Source organism: Pipistrellus kuhlii, unplaced genomic scaffold (assembly GCF_014108245.1).
Source record: "Pipistrellus kuhlii isolate mPipKuh1 unplaced genomic scaffold, mPipKuh1.p scaffold_m20_p_20, whole genome shotgun sequence".
Classification (NCBI taxonomy): Eukaryota; Metazoa; Chordata; class Mammalia; order Chiroptera; family Vespertilionidae; genus Pipistrellus; species Pipistrellus kuhlii.
The window spans coordinates 9,009,723-9,028,453 of NW_023425516.1; the positions used below are offsets into that span (position 1 = coordinate 9,009,723).

Below are 18,731 nucleotides of genomic sequence, written 5' to 3' on the forward strand. Positions count from 1 at the left end.
CTTTCACACATCGATTCAGCACATTTTAGTTGTACTTAGAAGTTTCTGGTGCGTTTTCATTCTTAATAAGTACAATAGGAGAGGATGGTTTCCAAGATTTAAGAAGTCAACAAGCAGGTTTGATAACTATAGGTTCCTTCATTCCCTAACTATGATAAGATCTCTTTTAGTGGAACAGAGTTTTCAAATGTCATCGGTTTCGTATAGGACTTGTTTTATTTTGTTGAACATATGTGAAACTGAATTTTCTTACAGTGAAATTGCAAGTGAGATTTTGTTAAACAAAAAAGCAAGAACTCTAGGAAACTCGGTAAAATGATATTTGGCACAAAATATAAAATCTATTTTAAAACTCAAGGTGAGGAAACTTTGTAGTCTGAACTTATTTCTGTGTTCGAGTTTTTCCCCAGCTATTTTTTACAATAGATTAAAAAAAAACCAAAAACAAAACAAAACAAAACAAACAAACAAAAACAACCAGGGGTTTTGTAATCAGAGCTCACTGGGGTAAAAAAACAAACAAACAAATAAGGTCCAAAAAACCTCTGAAATTAATTCCTTAGTTAATTATATTTTCCCAACAAAAATTCACGATGATGCACTTTCTAATAATGCCTCACAGATGCTGCTGGCCTGGGAGCTGCCATCCCGAGATGAAACGACTTTTTCATAGGGTTTCCATGAGAATTAAGTGAGGGTGTCCATTATAGAGCACCTAGCCTGGCACATATTACATACTCAATAATACAGCTGCTTAAAAACTCATTTAAAGCTAAGGAGCTTGCTTGAAATGTAAGTTACAGGATCTGACAATCTAAAAGGTAGAATGCGGGAAGGACAACAGAAGACAGAAAAACCCAGGAAAAGTCTGCAGTTATACATGGGCGGCAGGTCCTGGATTAGCATCACTTCTTTCAGCAGCATTTTGTTATCATGTGGGTGTGATGCGGTGTAGGAACTCTTGTTTGGACCAATCAGCCTGTGGTAAAACTGATTCCATTACATGTCATTTCAGAACCCTTAGCAACGTTCTTTGCAAATAGTGTTCGTCCAAGCACTTCTTTTCGGGGATTTGAACTAATACCATCAAATGAAAGAATTTACCAGTCTGTATTGCAAAACAAAGTTAAAGTTTCAGCTGTGGTACATTTTTGAATGGTTATGTAAAAAAACTTTTATCATATGGTTTGAACGTCCTTTGTAAGAGTGTCGGCCCCGAATAGTTGGCCATTGGTGTCAGATATTCACTGAAGTAACCAGACAGTCCCCATCTTTTCTTTCAACTTAGTATTGCTGGGGTGCCCTTTCTAAGGAGCTGATAATATTAAGTCAAAAGGTCAGAACTTATAATGTAAAGATAGGCAGGAAATTAAGGTCTTATCTTCCTGAAGTTGCCTCGACCTTTGCATTATGTTGGTGTTTTGTTTGTTAGATAAAATTAGAAGGAGCACGAACTATGAAAAGATAAAATAAACTCTCTTAAAAGTGAAAAATGGCAATTATTTGTTGAGACGTGAGATTAAGTTAACATGCCCTATTCATTTTTTTGAAGTAGATTAAAATTCCACTTCCATCACTTTAACTCACAAATTTTATTTTGCTGATGAGAACTAAGATCTCCTCATTTCCTGGTGACTCTCCGGGGAGCCCTCCCAATCTAACCGGCGCCTTTCCAATTTCTCTCCAGTCCCCCAGGTTCTTCAGAGCTGCACGGCATTCATCGAGAGATATGGCATTGTGGACGGGATATATCGCCTCTCTGGCGTTGCCTCCAATATCCAGAGGCTTCGGTAAGACCTCCTGTGGCATCTCCTTTCTCCTTCCTATTGCCATTCATTCAAATGAAATTAGTTCAGAATTAAGTCTCTTCCATGGATAGCCGTCATTCAGTAAGATAGCTTAGAAAAAAATAGGCAATAATACACATACTGTTGTGTGTGTATATTTTCCTATATCCATTTACAGTATCAGAACACCACGTCCCCTTCCCCTTGTCAGTCCTTGTATGTTTTCTCTTTACAATAGTTGATGACTTTAGCCATTGAATTTGAACCCATGACAACCATGACAGATGAAGTTTACGTTATCTGAATAGAATTAATAGCATTAATAGAATCAGTCTTTCATTCCTAATTAAAATTGTCGAGGGAAACTTTTTAATCTCCTTGGATACCTGTTTTGTATTCTATGCTCAAATAGGCACGTGTTATGTATTTCACATCCTCTCATCATCTCCCCAGACAAAGATCACGGTGTCCTTTATACCAGCAATCGAGATTTTATTTTTACTCCATCTCTTCGCTTCTGGGCTATTATTAATGTGTTATTTTTCTTTAATTTTCACGGTGGTGCATGGAAATTGCCGTTTACTGTACAATTAGGTTTTAACATCCTAATTGACCACAGAGCTCACCTCTATTTTCAGGAATACGTATTGGAAAGTACTTCACCTGACTCTGGTACGAAGGACAGCTTCAGTCTTTACTTTCATCTGCAGCAAACCTCACATTCACTAATGAGTCCACAAACACTAATCCTTTGGGTTGATGAGTGGTCTCGTGCCTGTAGATTAATATTAATTAACCTCCTGGAGATTGAGCGTAACCGTCCCTGGCTTTCTGAATGCAACCTTTATTCCATAAAATCAGCGCTACAGATTTTACCGTCTGTTGCCATGTGGTGGTGGCTGGGGATTGGTGGATATTGTCTCTGGCTTCCTTATCCGTCTTTAATAAACCACCCCTGGGCCATACTTCCTATAGCTGAGCAGTTTCCGGGCATGGCTATTCACTCACAGACCAGCTGCCACTCAATCCTAGTCTCCAAAATTGCTGAAATAACACATATTCAAACTATGAGGAACGGAGTCCTGTTTTTAGATCTGTGTATTAAGAGCTGCTCATTCATATGCATTTCAGAGATTGTTGTCCATCTTTTTTAAAATTAATTTTTTTTATTGATTAAAGTATCACATATTTGTCCTCAACCCCCTATTCTAATCCCCCCCACTCATGCCCCCACTCCCCTATTGTCCTTGACTACTGGTTAGGCTCATGTGAATGTACATAAGTCTTTTGGTTGATCTCTCCCTTTTATTCCCACCCTCCCTCTGAGGTCCAACAGTCTGACCCATGGCTCCTTATCTCTGGGTCGGTTCTTATGTGATTGTTGTCCATTTTAATATTAAAGCTACGCCCTTAATTTTCACATAGAAAAACACATATGATCAAACACATATGATCAAACTGCTGGGGAAAAAAAACCCATTAATTCCCTGAGATAAAAATATCAATTCACATTTGTCCATCCATTTATATTTATTTGTCTGTGTTTTATATTTGGGTCTGTGCTTTTCCAAACATTCTTGCTTTGCCTTTAATAAAATAGTTTTGTCGCTCTGCTGTCTTTGTTAGCCATGAGTTTGACTCTGAACATGTCCCCGACTTGACAAAAGAACCCTACGTCCAGGACATCCATTCCGTGGGCTCCCTCTGCAAGCTGTATTTCCGAGAGCTCCCCAACCCTCTGCTCACCTACCAGCTATATGAGAAGTTTTCAGTGAGTACCAGTCACTTTTAAATCAAGTCCTGTGTGGAGTTTTGTTCAAAAGTGTGTAAAAAAATGGTTTTGGCCAGGTAAGAAATAGTTCCATGCCTAAAATGACTCCTTTAAAGGAACAAACAAACAAACAAACAACAAAACAGTCATTGCTAGCTGGTTTCTAGTTTTGGCTGATTTCACATGGTCATTCTTTTAGTTTCTGACGTTGAACCACTAACTCTCTTATCACACTTAATGTTGGTGACCATAAAGTTTTTTTTAAAAAATTAGTCTTTTAATAGATTTCAATGAACACCTGTTGGGGGGAAGTTTACTTCCTTGATGCTACACATGATGTTTCCTCATCACTCAGCGCCAAAGAGTAGATAGAATGATTTATCTGAGCATGAAGAAAGCTAAATTGTAAAGGGAAGAACTTTGATTTTTGCCAACAAAGTCCCCTGGTTGATGTTGCATTACGATGGTTGCAGGATGCTGTCTCAGCAGCGACAGATGAAGAAAGGCTGATCAAGATTCATGACGTCATCCAGCAGCTGCCCCCACCACACTACAGGTAAACCCCACGCAGAATTCCAGCCACGTGTTTTCATCCTACGGGCTTCTGACTGGTTGATTTTTCTTGGACTTGCAACTATTTATTGATTGATTGATTGATTGATTGATTGATTGATTTCAGAGAGGAAGAGATAGGGAGAAAGAGAGAGAAACATGCATGATGAGAGTAAACCATTGATTGCCTGCTCTTGCACACCCCACGAGGGATTGAGCCTGCAACACAGGCATGTGCCCTGACTGTGACCTCCTGGTTCACAGATCAAAGCTCAAACACTGAGCCACGCAATTTGTCCATACGTTCATATTTATTTATCTGTATCCCAGGGCCTGGCACAGTGCTTGGCATGCAATAGGCTTTAATAAATGTTGGATAAATGAATGCATGAGTGAGCAAATGGATGGTTGACTAAACCTATTCCTTTGTGTGTTTGTTTTGCGATACTGAGAAATACTGCTGAAGGTACTGGATGTCTGTCCACAAGTGTGAAGACTTGTGAATTGCTTGAATCCAAAATATGGACTCACTGCTGGGTGTCTGTTTGCTGGTTTCCTTTTTGTAGCCCTCCTTATTTTAGAAAAATTTTAAAGATATATTGTATTGATTTTTCACAAAGGGGCAGGAAGAGGGATAGAGAGTTAGAAACATTGATGAGAGAAACATCTTATCAGCTGCCTCCTGCATACTCTCCACTGGGGATGTGCCCGAAACTAAGGTAAATGACCTTGACCAGATATATATATATATATATATATATATATATATATATATATATAAAATGTTTTTATTGACTTCAGGGAGAAAAGGGAGGGAGAAAGAGATAAAAACAGTCCACAACCTGGGCATGTGCCATGACCGGGAATCAAACCAAGACCTCCTGGCTCATAGGTGAACACATCCACTGAGCCACCCTGGAGTTCAAAATGTGTCTAAGCCACACAGAGTGTGTCTGCTACAACTAGAGCAGCATAACTTCACGGAATTGTTTGTCTAGAAGCTGGAGGGGCGGGTTCAGGAGTAAATACTCCTAAAGGGTTTTTTTTAAAAAAAAAAAACTCAGGCTGTTTCCTCAGAGCCAGTCCTGTCAGAAGCTTGTTTCTTGCCTTAGACGTTTTCTTCAGTATTCTGTAGATGTGGCTATTATACCTAGGTATAAAATTCATACTCATCTTCTGACAGTTAGTTCTGTGGTAATAATGTTTAAACCTAGTGAGCAGCACACAATTTGCTGGAGTTTGTATGGTTCTTTTTCCATTTTCGTCATTGAAACTTACGAGTTCGTAGAGCTTTTATGCTCTATATTGCTCCATGATGGGTTTTATCGTTGTTGCTAATGTGTGGTGGTTCGTTTTCTAGGACACTGGAGTTCCTCATGAGACACTTGTCACTTCTAGCTGACTATTGTTCCATCACAAATATGCATGCAAAAAACCTGGCAATTGTCTGGGCTCCAAACCTGCTCAGGTAAGTTGCATTTGACATTTGGCCTTAAGTAGATCCAGTCGTCTTGGAGAGTCTAGTTCATCAGTGTTCCTTAAGTCCAATTCCTCAGTTTTCCTGTTCAAGTAAAACTGGTCTGTTTTTTTCATATGCATCTCCCCAAAACAGGCCAGTGGCACTTAGCCGAGACCAGGGAAAGCATTTTTCTTCCTCTGGTTGTTGTGGGGTTTACCAAAGGACTTGTACACATGCCTACTAACTAGTATAAGCAGAACCAATGGACACAGACACCCGGGGGTGAGGGCTTGAGTCGGGGAGTACAAGGATGGATAAAGACACATGTGTAATGCCTTAGTCAATAAAAATTTTTTTTAAAAAAGGATTTGCATGTTTAAAATAATGCCCGTTAAGGCGGCTATCTCTGATGCTGATGGCAATCTTATCCGCCCCACAGATCTAAACAGATCGAGTCGGCCTGCTTCAGCGGCACAGCGGCCTTCATGGAAGTGAGGATCCAGTCTGTGGTCGTCGAGTTCATCCTCAACCACGTGGACGTCCTCTTCAGCGGGAAGATCAGCGAGGTCATCCAGGAAGGGGCAGGTGCGGCTCGGCCAGAGTGGGTTCCTGGCAGAAATGTGCACCTCCACTTCTAGAACCATGGAAACGGCATTTCTTTTTTTAATATATATTTTTATTCATTTCAGAGAGGAAGGGAAAGGGAGAGAGAGAGAAACATCAATGATGAGAGAGAATCATGGATAGGCTGCCTCCTGCATGCCCCCTACTGGGAATTGAGCCCACAACCCGGGACCCTTCAGTTCCCAGGCTGACCTATCGGCTGAGCCAAACCAGCTAGGGAAAAACCTGCATTTTTTAAAATCTCAGTTTCATGATTCTGTCTTTCTCAGAAAGCAGCTAATTTATGGCTATTTCCCCAAAATGCACAATTTACCAGTTATTTTGTTAATGCTACATATTAGACCTTTTGTGAGTTACGTTCAGGATACATTAAAAAATATGCCCTGTTACTTATTATTGGTGGATGTGAAGGTGTAAGATGGAGCAGCAGCAGAAAAATTCTTTCCATAACTAAAAGTACTGGGTGATACCAGGCAAGGCCTTAAGAAAGGAAAATAGTTACATTACTTAACAATTCTAAGTGTGGGTGTGTGTGTGTGTGTGTGTGTGTGTGTGATTGCTAACAATCTGGAATGTCACCTTCTATTCCTCACTTAGTATAAAGCCCTATTATTTTTGCCATTTAAAAAACGGAATGAAGAAGATATGAAACAAGACAGGTAGGTAGGTATAATAGATGGATAGATAGATAAGCAGATTGAGATACACACACACACACTCATTTACACTTCCCCCCCAGGCAGAAACGTTTGACTCTCTTGTTCTTTTTTCCAAAGCTTCTCTCTCCAGGCCCAAGTCCCTGCTCATTTCCTCGCCATCCACCAAGCTGCTGACATTGGAGGAAGCCCAGGCCAGAACCCAAGCTCAGATCAGTTCTCCGCTCGTGACGGAAAACAAATACATTGAAGTCGGAGAAGGACCTGCCGCGCTGCAGGGGAAGTTTCACACCATCATCGATTTCCCGCTGGAAAGGTAGCGCTCATTAAGTCCTCGTACCTGTGATTTCATGGTGTGTGTGCTCCCAGTTTTACCTTTGCCTTTGTATTCTCCTGTCTCTCTATTTTTGCATTGGTTCCGGGCCATCCCAGGCAATCATTCCCGTGCTCTTCTGGCTGTGAGTGAGACTTCCTAGCCCAATGGTTGGCAAACTCATTAGTCAACAGAGCTAAATAGCAACAGTACAACAATTGAAATTTCTTTGGAGAGCCACATTTTTTAAACTTAAACTTCTTCTAATGCCACTTCTTCAACATAGACTTGCCCAGGCCGTGGTATTTTGTGGAAGAGCCACACTCAGGGGGCCAAAGAGCCACATGTGGCTCGCGAGCCGCGGTTTGCCAACCACGGTCCTAGGGACTGAGAGGCGTGTTTCTCGAGAAGCATGGCAACACCTCGTCGTCTTAAAAAAAAAAAAAAAAAGAGAGAGAGAGAGTCCATTGTACGGGGAAAATTGTTAGGAAAAATGATACAGGTCTTTGACTAGCTTTATACCATTAAGGCGGCTCACTGAGTGGCTCAGTGTGGTAACTTCCTTAGGTGTGAAAGGAGAATGTAGCAACTGCCTCATATGCTTGTATCTCATTTAAGTGGGATATGACCATGGAGGCAGTTAGCGCAGTGCCCGGCATTCCATAGATGCCAGTTACTGTTCTTACTCCTTTTCTTCGTTTTTTGACTTCCCTCACTTTACTCAGACCTAAGATCACTTTCCTTAGCTCCAGTTCTGGAGTTTTATTATTTCCTATTCCCAGATACGTCTTCCTCTTGCTTATTTCCCGGATTGCGAGGGTAGTGCTAAGTGTGGCAGTCTGTGTGAGAACTCCCTTGTGACCCTAATGGCTAAGTATGGAAAGCCACGCAGTCAGCTCCCATTCCACGCTCAGCTGCCCCGCACAGCTGCCCGCTCAGAGCGTGTGCGTGTGACCGTGGGTGCGTGTTCAGCTGTGCTCTCTGGCTCTGCTCCTTCCCGTCACTTGTTCATTTTCTCCGAGTAAAGAGAGCCCCCTTGGATATCTCAGTACGAAAGTGTTTCCCTCTCGCAGGAGGAGGCCTCAGAACAAAATGAAAAAGTCCCCCGTGGGCAGCTGGCGCTCCTTTTTCAACCTGGGGAAGTCGTCGTCCGTTTCCAAGCGGAAGCTGCAGCGCAATGAGAGTGAGCCCTCGGAGATGAAGGCCATGGCTCTGAAAGGTCAGTGCCCGGCCCTGTCCTGTGTTGGCCCAGGGCAGCTGGCCCGCTGAGGGGTCACCTCCTCCTGCTGCTGTGGCGTCTCTTCTTTCTCTGAACCTGTACTCGACTCGCTCCGATAGGATATGCTGTCTACTGGAGGCTATAGTCCAAGGTCACGGTGTCAGCAGGGCCTTGTCTAGGTGTGAACCCTGCCTTGCCTCTTCCAGCTTCCGGTGTCACTCGGCATCCCTTGGCTTGTGGTGGCATCCCTCCAGTCTCCGCCGCATCTTCAGAGGGCACTTGCCTCTGTCCACCTGTGTCTGCTCTTCTTAAAGGGACGCCACACCAGTCATTGGGTTTAGGACCTAGCCTCAATCCAGTATGGCATCACTCTTCACACTCCTCTTTAGGAACTATAAAAGGAGGATGTTTTTAAATGCATCTCTAAGCTCGAGTTTGTAATTCTTTAGAAAAGGGATTTTTTTTCCCCTAAAGGCAACCACTTGAGAACAACAGTACTTTAGGTAGCATGATGCTGACTTGAGTATGGTTGTCAAAATGTACACTGACCCCTCTGGGAAGTGTAAGTATGTTGTAGAGAAAAACACTGCTCCCTTTCACCGTCACAAAGACTAACACTCGCCTTGTTTGGTTTTGATTCTGAAGGTGGCAGGGCCGAGGGAACCCTCCGATCCGCTAAGAGCGAAGAGTCTCTGACTTCTCTCCATGCAGTCGATGGTAAGAGGAAACGCACCAGTCGTTTTATTCTGTATTTCAGAAAAGAACGTAACGAGCAAGTATGTTTTATAAACACATGCTTAACAAAGAGGCCACAGAGCCTCACTTCTTAAGAATACTAGCATCTATCTAGTGTTTTCCATTGATGTTTTAATATAGTACCAGTCTCTAATTTCTTCACTTTTGATATAATTGCTATTCAATTTGCATAAGAATGGGCGAATTGGTTTAAGTTAACCATTTATATGTATTAATGCCCAGTGAGGGTGCTTGGCAAAGCATTTGGCATTGAGGACTGCCTGCCTGAGAGACGTAGAGCCTGCTCTGAAGGGGTGGGGGTGGGGGGGCGGGAAGGGGTGGGGGCGGGAGGAAGGGAATTATTTTTGTTTAAGTATCTGAAACGAAATTCTTACTAAACAGATGCTAATACTTTATAGAATTGTAGGGATTTTTTTAAACTGAGAAATTTGAAGGTTATGAAGATTTTCCCCACTAAAAACAAAACAAAAACCTCTTCTGTTGCTGTATATCCAAAGCACTATTTAAAGTGAATGATTCCTCCCGGCTGGTGTGGCTCAGTGGTTGAACATTGACCTAGGAACCACGAGGTCACAGTTCGATTCCCTGTCAGGGCTACATGCCCAGGTTTCAGGCTTGATCTCCCAGTAGGGGGCGTGCAGGAGGCAGCCCATCAACTCACCATTAACGTTTCTATCTCTCCCTTCCTCTTCGAAACCCATAAAATGTTTTAAAAATAAATAATAAAAATAAAGGGATTGATTTTGTCTCACAAGTCATGTGTGAGGTCAGTGATAAAATAAGACAAAAAGAAATTTAAAAAACTTGCCGAAAAGTCAGTGCTGGGCGAGGGGTAGAACCTGGCGCCTCCGAGTCCTTTTCTGATGGAAACGGACACCTGCTGCCTTCTCCCTCCCATCACGTCAGTCAGAGGTGCCTGTTGAGCATTTGGGTTGGGAGCCCCGTCTGGGAGCCCCAAGAGACCTGTAAGAAAGGAGAAGTGGCCAAAACCGGTTTGGCTCAGTGGATAGAGCACCGGCCTGCGGACTGAAGGGTCCTAGGTTCGATTCCGGTCAAGGGCATGTACCTTGGTTGCGGGCACATCCCCAGTTGGGGGTGTGCAGGAGGCAGCTGGTCAATGTTTTTCTCTCATCGATGTTTCTAACTCTATATCCCTGTCCCTCTCTGTAAAAAATCAATAAAATAAATAAAAAAAAAGAAAAAAGAAAGAAAGAAAGGAGAAGTGGCCCTAACCGTTTTAGCTCAGTGGATAGAGCATCGGCCTGTGGACTGAAGGGTCCCAGGTTCGATTCCGGTCAAGGGCATGTACCTTGGTTGCAGGCACATCCCCGGTTGGGAGTGTGCAGGAGGCAGCTGATTGATGTTTCTCCCTCATCGATGTTTCTAGCTCTCTATTCCTCTCCTTTCCTCCCTGTAAAAAAATCAATAAAATATTAAAAAAAAAAAAAAAAAAAAAAAAAAAAAAAAGGAAGAAAGAAAGGAGAAGTGCCCTCTCCCTCGTGTGTCCCCTGCTAGGTGACCGGTGGGGGTGCCCCTGTGACGTGCACACTGAGAGCGTGTTGTCTGTCCGCCAGGTGACCCCAAGCTGTTCCGGCCCCGGAGGCCGCGGTCCAGCAGCGACGCCCTGAGCGCCTCCTTCAACGGGGACATGCTGGGGAACCGGTGCAACTCCTACGACAACCTGCCCCACGACAACGAGAGCGAGGAGGACCTGGGCCTGCTCCACATCCCCGCCCTGGTGTCGCCCCCGTCCGCCGAGGACGTGGACCTGAGCCCGCCGGACATGGGCGTGGCCAGCCTGGACTTCGACCCCATGTCCTTCCAGTGCAGCCCCCCGAGGGCCGAGGCCGAGGGCCCCGAGGGCGGCGCCGCTGCCTTCTCGGACTCCCCCACGGGACACCCCAAGGACAGACCGAGCCCCAATAAGAAGGATCCGGACGCTGGCGGCAGCCGGGCCCAGACGCCGGGCAGCACTGCCAGCTCCGAGCCCGTGTCGCCTCTGCCGGACACGCCGAGCCCCTTCTTCACCCTGGACCTGAGCCCGGGCGAGGAGAAGTCGGCCAAGCCGTCCTCCTTCACCGAGAAGGTCGTCTACGCCTTCTCGCCCAACATCGGACGCAAGTTAGGCAAATCCCCTTCCATGAACATATCTGAGCCCATCTCCGTGACCCTTCCTCCTCGGGTGTCCGAGGTCATCAGCGTGGCCTCTGCCACAGCCTCCACCACTGCCTCCGCCACGGCAGCCCAGACACGATCCCCTCCCGCCTGGCACACGGGTACCGACGAAAGCGCCGTCGGAGTGGGAACTAGGTCCCCTCCCCGGGTAGGAAAGACGAAGGCAGACGAGAGGGAGGCCCTGGACGGGTGCTGCGAGCCCGGAGTCCAGCCCCCAGGCCAGGCGGCGGCGGCAGCGGTGGCCACGGAGGCAGAGGTGCCGGCGAAGGAGAAAGAGGAGGAGCCGTGCGTGTCCGACGGTCAGAGTAAGGCTCTCCCTTCTGGACAGGCTCCGACAGGTACCGTGTGCTTCCCTCCACTCTTTCCTTAAGCCAAGCAGGATCTTCATGTCCGTGCACCACCTTGTGCCTTGTAAGGGAGAGTTCCACTTCGCACCTGCCCTTTTAGTCCAAGAGATTGTGGCTCCGGGCGGTGCCCAGTGCTCCAAGCCTTAACGCTAAAAAATCACACAAAACCCCAGAAGGGCCGCTGGTCCCGCGTCCGACTCCACAGAGTCCACGGGCCTCTTTGGACAGTCGGAATCCCTGGATTTTTTTTTTTTTTGCACGACTTCCTAGCTCTTGATTCTGTTTCCTCTTCTGGTAAAAATGCCTGTCGGTTAGCCTTCCGTGTTCACCAGCCAGCCTCCACCGGCAAAACCATCCTAAGCCATCGGCAAGCACGCGGAGCTTGTGTGATAAGCCATCTTGCCTGAGCCACGTGGGGGACTCAGGAGGGGCAGGCCTCCCCCATTCTCGGTGTTAGTTTTCCTCCGAACAGATGTTTCTGCGGCAGATGTTGCATGTGGGACGGAAGACCGTGGAATGCGGAAGGCACCTATTTTTATTTTTATTATTTTTTTTAGGGATCAAGCGGGGAGTGCTGGCTTTCCATATCTGGGATAACACAGCTGCCTTTTCACTCTCATTTTTTTCTCCCAGTTTCCCCACCAGGAGCAGCTACCCATGACCCCCCTCAGGAGGCCATTCCCGTCAGTTCAGTGTCTCTTATCCCACCGCCACCGCCTCCGAAAAACGTCGCCCGCCTGCTGGCGCTGGCACTAGCCGAGTCCGCACAGCAAGCCTCCTCCACCCAGCCGCTGAAGAGGCCCGGCGCTTGCCAGCCTGCGAGCTACGGAGACGTGGCGGTGGCTGCCACCGCCGAAGAGAGCCTGCCTATTTACCGCCCTCATGTGGCCCTGGACAAGACCCCTGTGCCAGCCGACGGGCCCGCAGAGCACTTTCTCCTCCCGAGCCACGCACCCGGGAGCTGCCAGCAGCTCCTGCCCGACACGGCCGCCGCCGCCGCCACCCGGGACCAAGCCCGCCCCAGCGCCCCCGAGCCCGGGCAGCAGCCCCATCCGGCCTGCACGTCGGGTGGCCCGGGACAGGCCAGCGCCACTGCAGCTCCCTTAAGAGACTCCAAGTCTGACGAGCATATCATCGGTTTCCAGGACGACCAGCCTGGGAAGACCACGGGGCCCACCGTCTCCTTTGCGGACGAGGACCAGACTCAAGTTCACTTCTACAGCGATGATCAGCCGCCTTCTTATTTCGGGGCAAGCGTGGATCAGCCCCATCACGCCTCACCACTGACTGACAAATCTCCCACACCCTCTCGAGACAGACCCTACCCTCCTGCCGGGTCCCCCGAGGAGCCTGTGGGTACAGCCAGCCTGGCTTACGCAGCCGCTGCTGCGGCTGACACCGGCGCCTGGGAAGCCAGCTGGGAGCCGGCGGAGCAGCCTGCCGCCGCCTCCGATTTTGCCGCTGCTGCCACCCTTCAGCGTCCGCACAGAACCCACCGCCCTCTTCCCGCTCCTCCGTCCCAGAGACCGGCAGAGCCGTTACCAGCCCCGGGGCAGGGGCCAGCAGGCGCCTGCGTAGGATTCAATAATTCCCACAAGGTAAGAAGGGGGGGGGGAGGTGGGCGGGGGAGTCAAGGAAAGGAAAGGCACTTTTTGCAAAGGTCTGTCACTTTTCAGCAGGGTGTGTTACCTCGGAGTCGGGCACTGTATCTATTTTCCAGTCCTCAGGCAGGTATTCACGAAGCATTTCCCCTTGGAGGTTGGGATCTGCCTTTTCCTCGACGCCGGTTTTTCTCAGGAAGGAGGGGCAGTTACACAATGGCCTTGGCCTAACCGCGTCTGCCCGCTCCTGCCTCCCGCCAGCCAGCCTCTGGGTAGTTTCCTCAGAGCGATACCAGGGGTGATAGTGAGTCAGACGGGGCTCCGGGTATCTGGGCCACGGTGGTTCTCCCGGCACCGGCACTGACTCATGGTGACCTCGGGCAAGTCACTGAAATCACTGAGCCTCGCCCGCCTGTTCTTCCCGTGTGCCCGATACGGGCGCTTTAGTCTCAGGACGTGTGTCAGGCGTTCTGCCTTGCAGACTTCCTAGAAGTGTGAGCTCATTTTTTCAACGCGAAGCAGCAGGCTCTGCAGCCCAGCGAGCACCAGTCTTGATGAGACAATGTTGTACGCAAAATGCTAAGGTTTCTTCCTAGGGAAAAAAAAAATGCTCGAGGTGTTCTGTGGTCACCTTGAAGTATTGTCTAGTCTTCTGCAGGGGAAGGATGCTCTCTCTACAGCTGCACCTCAAGCTGGGGTATTGGCAGCCTCAGCTTCTGCGGCCACCCCAGAGTTTAGTGCCCCTTGGGGCTTACAACTCACTTCAAACATCTCTCCAGAGAGAACCCCTCTCTCTTTTTAGCAAATTGTTCCCGCTGCTGGCGAGCCTGAGCTGGACAGAGAGTCGGCATAGATTTTTTTTTTTTTTTTTAATATATCTTATTGATTTTTTACAGAGAGGAAGAGAGAGGGATAGAGAGCTGGAAACATCGATGAGAGAGAATCATCGATCAGCTGCCTATTGCACACCCCCTACTGGGGATGTGCCCCCAACCAAGGTACCTGCCCTTGACCGGAATTGAACCTGGGACTTTTCAGCCTGCAGGCTGACGCTCTATCCACTGAGCCACACCGGTTTCGGCCCGGCATAGATTTTGAAGCGTGACTATTACTTGATTAAACCTCTGTTTTGGTCTGCACGTTAAGACTGTCATAGGAAACCTCCTCTCCCATCTCAAACCCATCAGCAGCTAGAGCAGACCTCACGATGAAGGTGGCTGCCCTGTCAGGTGGCCCCGCAGGCCATGTCCCTGCTGTGGGGACAGGGTGCCTGTGGTTCTGGAAGGGGAATTCCAGGCTGCTGCCCGCCCAGCCTCAGCTTGTGAGTCATCCCTGTGATGGTGCTGACTCCCCCGAGGGGAGCACGGAAGACACATTCACGCTTGTCCTCATTTCTCCGTAGGTCCCAGGAGTCGTTCCCACTCCGGAGAGGCCCCCGGAACCCAGGGCCTCTGCAGAGGATCCTGCCCCCGGCCTCGCGGGGGACGGCTGTGGGGCTGCCACTCCGTGCCCCGCCTCGGCCCCCACCGCGTGTCCTGCTGCCCAGCCAGGCCTCCCCGAGAAGCTGCGGGAAGGCCCCCGCGCACCCCCTCTGCATCTGCGCGCGGAGTCCGCCCCCGTGCACGCCGCCTGCGGCTTTCCGGCCCCCGTGCCCCCCGCCCGGACGATGGAGAGCAAAGTGGCCGCCGCCTCCATCCACTGCAGCGGCGGCGTGGAGGCAGCCAGCGGTGCCGGGTACCACCCCTTCGGGGATGATGTCCTGCCTCTGCCGCTCCCCGTCCCGCAGCCGAAGCACGCGGCGCCTCCGAAAGCCCCTTACTCCGCCTTCACGAGGCCCGATGTCATCGCCCCCGAGCCCTTCGGTCCAGAAAACTGTGTACATTTCAACATGACCCCCGCAAACTGCCACCAGTACCGACCTCAGAGCGTGCCCCCCCATCACAGCGGCCTGGAGCCGCCCCACGCCGTAGTCGCCGCCGCCGCCGCCTACGGCGTCCGGTCCGAGCCTCCCGCCTCCCTGGGCGGCCCCCGTTACAACACCTACGTGGCCCCGGGGAGGAGCACGGCGGCGGCGTCCTCCTCGGGACCCCCCTCCAAGCCACCGTGCGGCCGGGTCGAGTACGTGTCCTCCCTGAGCTCCTCCGTCCGGGGCGGCTGCTACCCGGAAGACATCTCCTCCGTGTACCCCACCATCCGGAGGGTGCAGTCCCTGCACACCCCGCCGGCCGCCGCCGTGATCCGCTCCGTGCCCATCTCCCGCACGGAGGTGCCCCCCGACGACGACGAGCCGGCGGCCTACTGCCCGCGGCCCCTGTACCCGTACAAGCCATACCCGGCGTCGCAGGCCCGCTCCTCCGACTACCACGTCACGCAGCTACAACCTTACTTCGAGAACGGCCGGGTGCACTACCGCTACAGCCCCTACTCCTCCGGCTGCTCCGCCGCCTCCTCCGCCGCCGCCGCCTACTACGGCGGCCCCGATGGCGGCAGCGGCGGCAGCGGCGCCCTGTGCGACTTGGATGCCTACGGCACCGTGCAGCTGCGGCCCCTGCACCACCACCACCACCGCCTGCCCGGCCGTGACCTCGCCTTCCACAACCCCCGGCTGCAGGGCAAGGGCCTGTACGGGTACGGGTACGCCGCCGGGCTCCCGCCGCCCCGGCCCCGGGCCGCCCTGGCCGGCTACTTCCCCGGGAATGACCACGGCCTTGTGGGCGTGTCCCCGGCCGGCGAGGGGAAGCACGCCTACACCTCGTGGGACCTGGAGGACATGGAGAAGTACCGCCTGCAGTCCATCCGCAGGGAGAGCCGGGCCCGGCAGAAGGTCAAGGGGCCCGTCATGTCCCAGTACGACAACATGATGGGCCCCCCGGGCGCCCTGCAGGAGGAGCTGGGCGGCGGCATCTATGTCATCCACCTGCGCAGCAAATCCGATCCTGGGAAAACTGGACTCCTCTCCGTGGCCGAGGGCAAGGAGGCCCCCCGGCCCCCCGGGAAGGCCCTCAGCCCCGAGGGCGGAGACCCCTTCTACCGCAAACACCCGGAGGCCGAGCTGGACAGGGCCCATCACCACGGGCATGGGCACGGCGGGCATGGGCACGGCAACGGGCAGCCAGAGAAACCGTCCCTCCCGCAGAAGCAGAGCAGCCTCAGGAACCGCAAGCTGCACGACACTGGCTGCGGCGGCGGCAGCGGCCTCCCCGAGCACAGGGCACCCCAGGAAGCAAGCCATAGGCACCCATGCGAGCCGAGAAATGGGCCCCCGCACCCTCAGGGGGCCGGCCTCTTGGATTACGGGTCCAAAGGGAGCCCGGACGCCTGCGAGCCCGCCAGCTACCACCACAACTCTGCAGGGAAGTACATGACCCTGGGCCCCGAGTCTCTGCGGCTGAACCACAAGGAGGCGGCGAGGCTCTGCAAAGAGCTGGAGAGGCCTCCTCGGGCCAGGCAGCCCCGAGACTGCTATACGGAGGACGAGCCGCAGCTCGGCCAGGCGTCGGTCCCGCCCCCGAAGCCCGAGCGGAGCCACAGCCTGAAGCTCCATCACACCCAGAGCGGGGAGCAGCGGGACCCCGGGGCGCTGTGCCAGTACCCGGCCCACGGCCGGCGCCAGGGCAGCCTGGCCACCGTGTCCCAGTACGACAACCTGGAGGGCTACCACTCGCCGCCCCAGCTCCAGCGAGGGGGCTTCGCGGGGGGAGCCGTGGGGGCCTACCTGCCCCCCAGCTTCGCCCACCCGCAGAGCAGGACCTACGCCACCGCGCTGGGGCAGGGCGCCTTCCTGCCCGCGGAGCTGGCCCTGCAGCAGCACCCTGAAACCCAGGTCCATGCGGAATGAGCCCCCGAGAGAGCAATAGAGTTGAAGCAGCCTCTGCTGGACAGTGGACTGTTCTATTTTTTTTTTTTTTTTTTTTCAGTAACCAAAAAGATTAAAAAAAAAAAAAAAAAAAAAAAGCTACCCCCCCCCCACTCCCCACAACCACATTCAGAAACAAAACATAGTTAAGAGAAATCTCCCCTTCCTGTTTCATTTCCGCCTCTAAGGACTCATTGCTTTGTCACTAGATGAGATCCGAGTGGCTGTCAAGCACAGGGTGTTGACAACCTGGTAGGGAGCCCGTCGCCACCCGGTAGTGCGAATCCGTGAGAGCCCAGCCCGAGGACTGCCTGCGTTTGGACATGGCTTTGTCCTTCCTAGTGCCGGCTGTGCATCTCAGAGCAGTTGCCATCGTTTCCTTTTGCATTCCTGCCGATGTGTGTCCCGGGCCCGTGTCGCCGGCTCAGGCTGGCACTCCGTTCCCACGTCATTCTCCCCGTTTCACGTTAAATTCCAACTAAGAACTCCCCACCCCCACCCCCCATCCTTCCGCTAAGTCAGTGGAACCTTTAGTAGAATCTGACTAAAACATACAGGAAGTCAGACTAAGCATTTAGTGAAGAGTCATCATAGTCACACCGTGTCGGCCCACGCTGCCCCATGTCCTGCCCATCCTTATTTCTCACAGGTGTGTCTCGGCTCCGAGAACAGGCTCAGATCCCCATCAGGCTCAGATCTCCATCAGGCTCAGGTCCCCGGGGAAGAGAAGGTCAAAGGCAGAAGCAGACATTCCCAGGTGGCGCCAGGGTGGCCACTGGTAGCACCAGAGAGCCCTATCCCTGCTTCCAGTGGGCCCTCTGCCTTCAGTTTCCCTTTCTCTTAACGAGCGTTAGTTGACTTGTAACCCTAGCAAAGAACATTTCACACCGTTTGTTTCCCTAAAGCAACTTTTTCCCCATTAAAAATAAAAACAGCCCCCAGCATGGTTTGACTAGCTAGACACGTAATTGATCACGATGGCAAATCTACACGTTCATTTTCTGTTTCTCAACCGGACCGCAGGTTTCCCGGGAGTTCTTAAAGTAGCTCCGTAGTCCCTGTTCCCAAACCTGCAATAGCTGGGTAGTGCCCAGCCCCGTGGCACCGTGGGCATTCCCATTCCGGGCAGTGACGTGTCTGCCCTGAGGAATGGCGCACTGTCTGCTCACTCCCTCCGCTGTCACAGTCTACTGTAACTGCCATCGACACCAGCATTTCCGGTCCCATTCTGATAACTCCGTGGGCATGTCACACATGCCCCTCTCCCAGAACTTTCTTTTGAAAGTTGCCCGCATTCCTGATTCGCGTTGGACGGGGCACCTTCCAGCCCAACGCGATTCCATTTTCTCAGCTCACCCCCAGCGTGCGAGCCTTCCCAAGGACGCGTTTTTCGATTGTCATTTCATTCCAGGACTCTTAGGGGACACTTGATTTTTATACATTCACACCTGGGGGCTTTCATTCCATTCACTGGATGGTCGCTGCTCTGGCTTTTTTTAAGAAAAAACTTGGAATTGTATTTAGAGCAAAGGAAGAAATCTTTTAAGAGGCTAAATTTATGCTGCTATTATTGCTGTGAATTTGTATAAAGATTAGGAGTCATGCCAGTTCCTTT

At 50.9% G+C, this 18,731-nt stretch overlaps 1 protein-coding gene across 6 annotated transcripts in view; it reads left to right on the plus strand.

Annotated features, from left to right (window-relative positions):
- ARHGAP32 (Rho GTPase activating protein 32) overlaps positions 1 to 17,595 on the plus strand; it is a 160,939-nt gene extending 143,344 nt beyond the window's left edge. For 4 of the 6 annotated variants that reach the window (XM_045585446.1, XM_045585444.1, XM_045585445.1 and 1 more), the window contains 11 exons: positions 1,688 to 1,790; positions 3,414 to 3,558; positions 4,032 to 4,114; positions 5,471 to 5,578; positions 6,009 to 6,154; positions 6,970 to 7,165; positions 8,236 to 8,381; positions 9,027 to 9,098; positions 10,712 to 11,650; positions 12,293 to 13,257; positions 14,663 to 17,595. In XM_045585446.1, coding sequence (XP_045441402.1) covers positions 1,688 to 1,790; positions 3,414 to 3,558; positions 4,032 to 4,114; positions 5,471 to 5,578; positions 6,009 to 6,154; positions 6,970 to 7,165; positions 8,236 to 8,381; positions 9,027 to 9,098; positions 10,712 to 11,650; positions 12,293 to 13,257; positions 14,663 to 17,098 — 5,339 coding nt within the window. In that variant the 3' untranslated portion in view covers positions 17,099 to 17,595. The remainder of the gene's footprint in view (positions 1 to 1,687; positions 1,791 to 3,413; positions 3,559 to 4,031; positions 4,115 to 5,470; positions 5,579 to 6,008; positions 6,155 to 6,969; positions 7,166 to 8,235; positions 8,382 to 9,026; positions 9,099 to 10,711; positions 11,651 to 12,292; positions 13,258 to 14,662) is intronic. The other 2 variants (XM_036448864.2, XM_036448865.2) reach the window with 1 other exon arrangement.
- Positions 17,596 to 18,731: the final 1,136 nt, after the last annotated feature.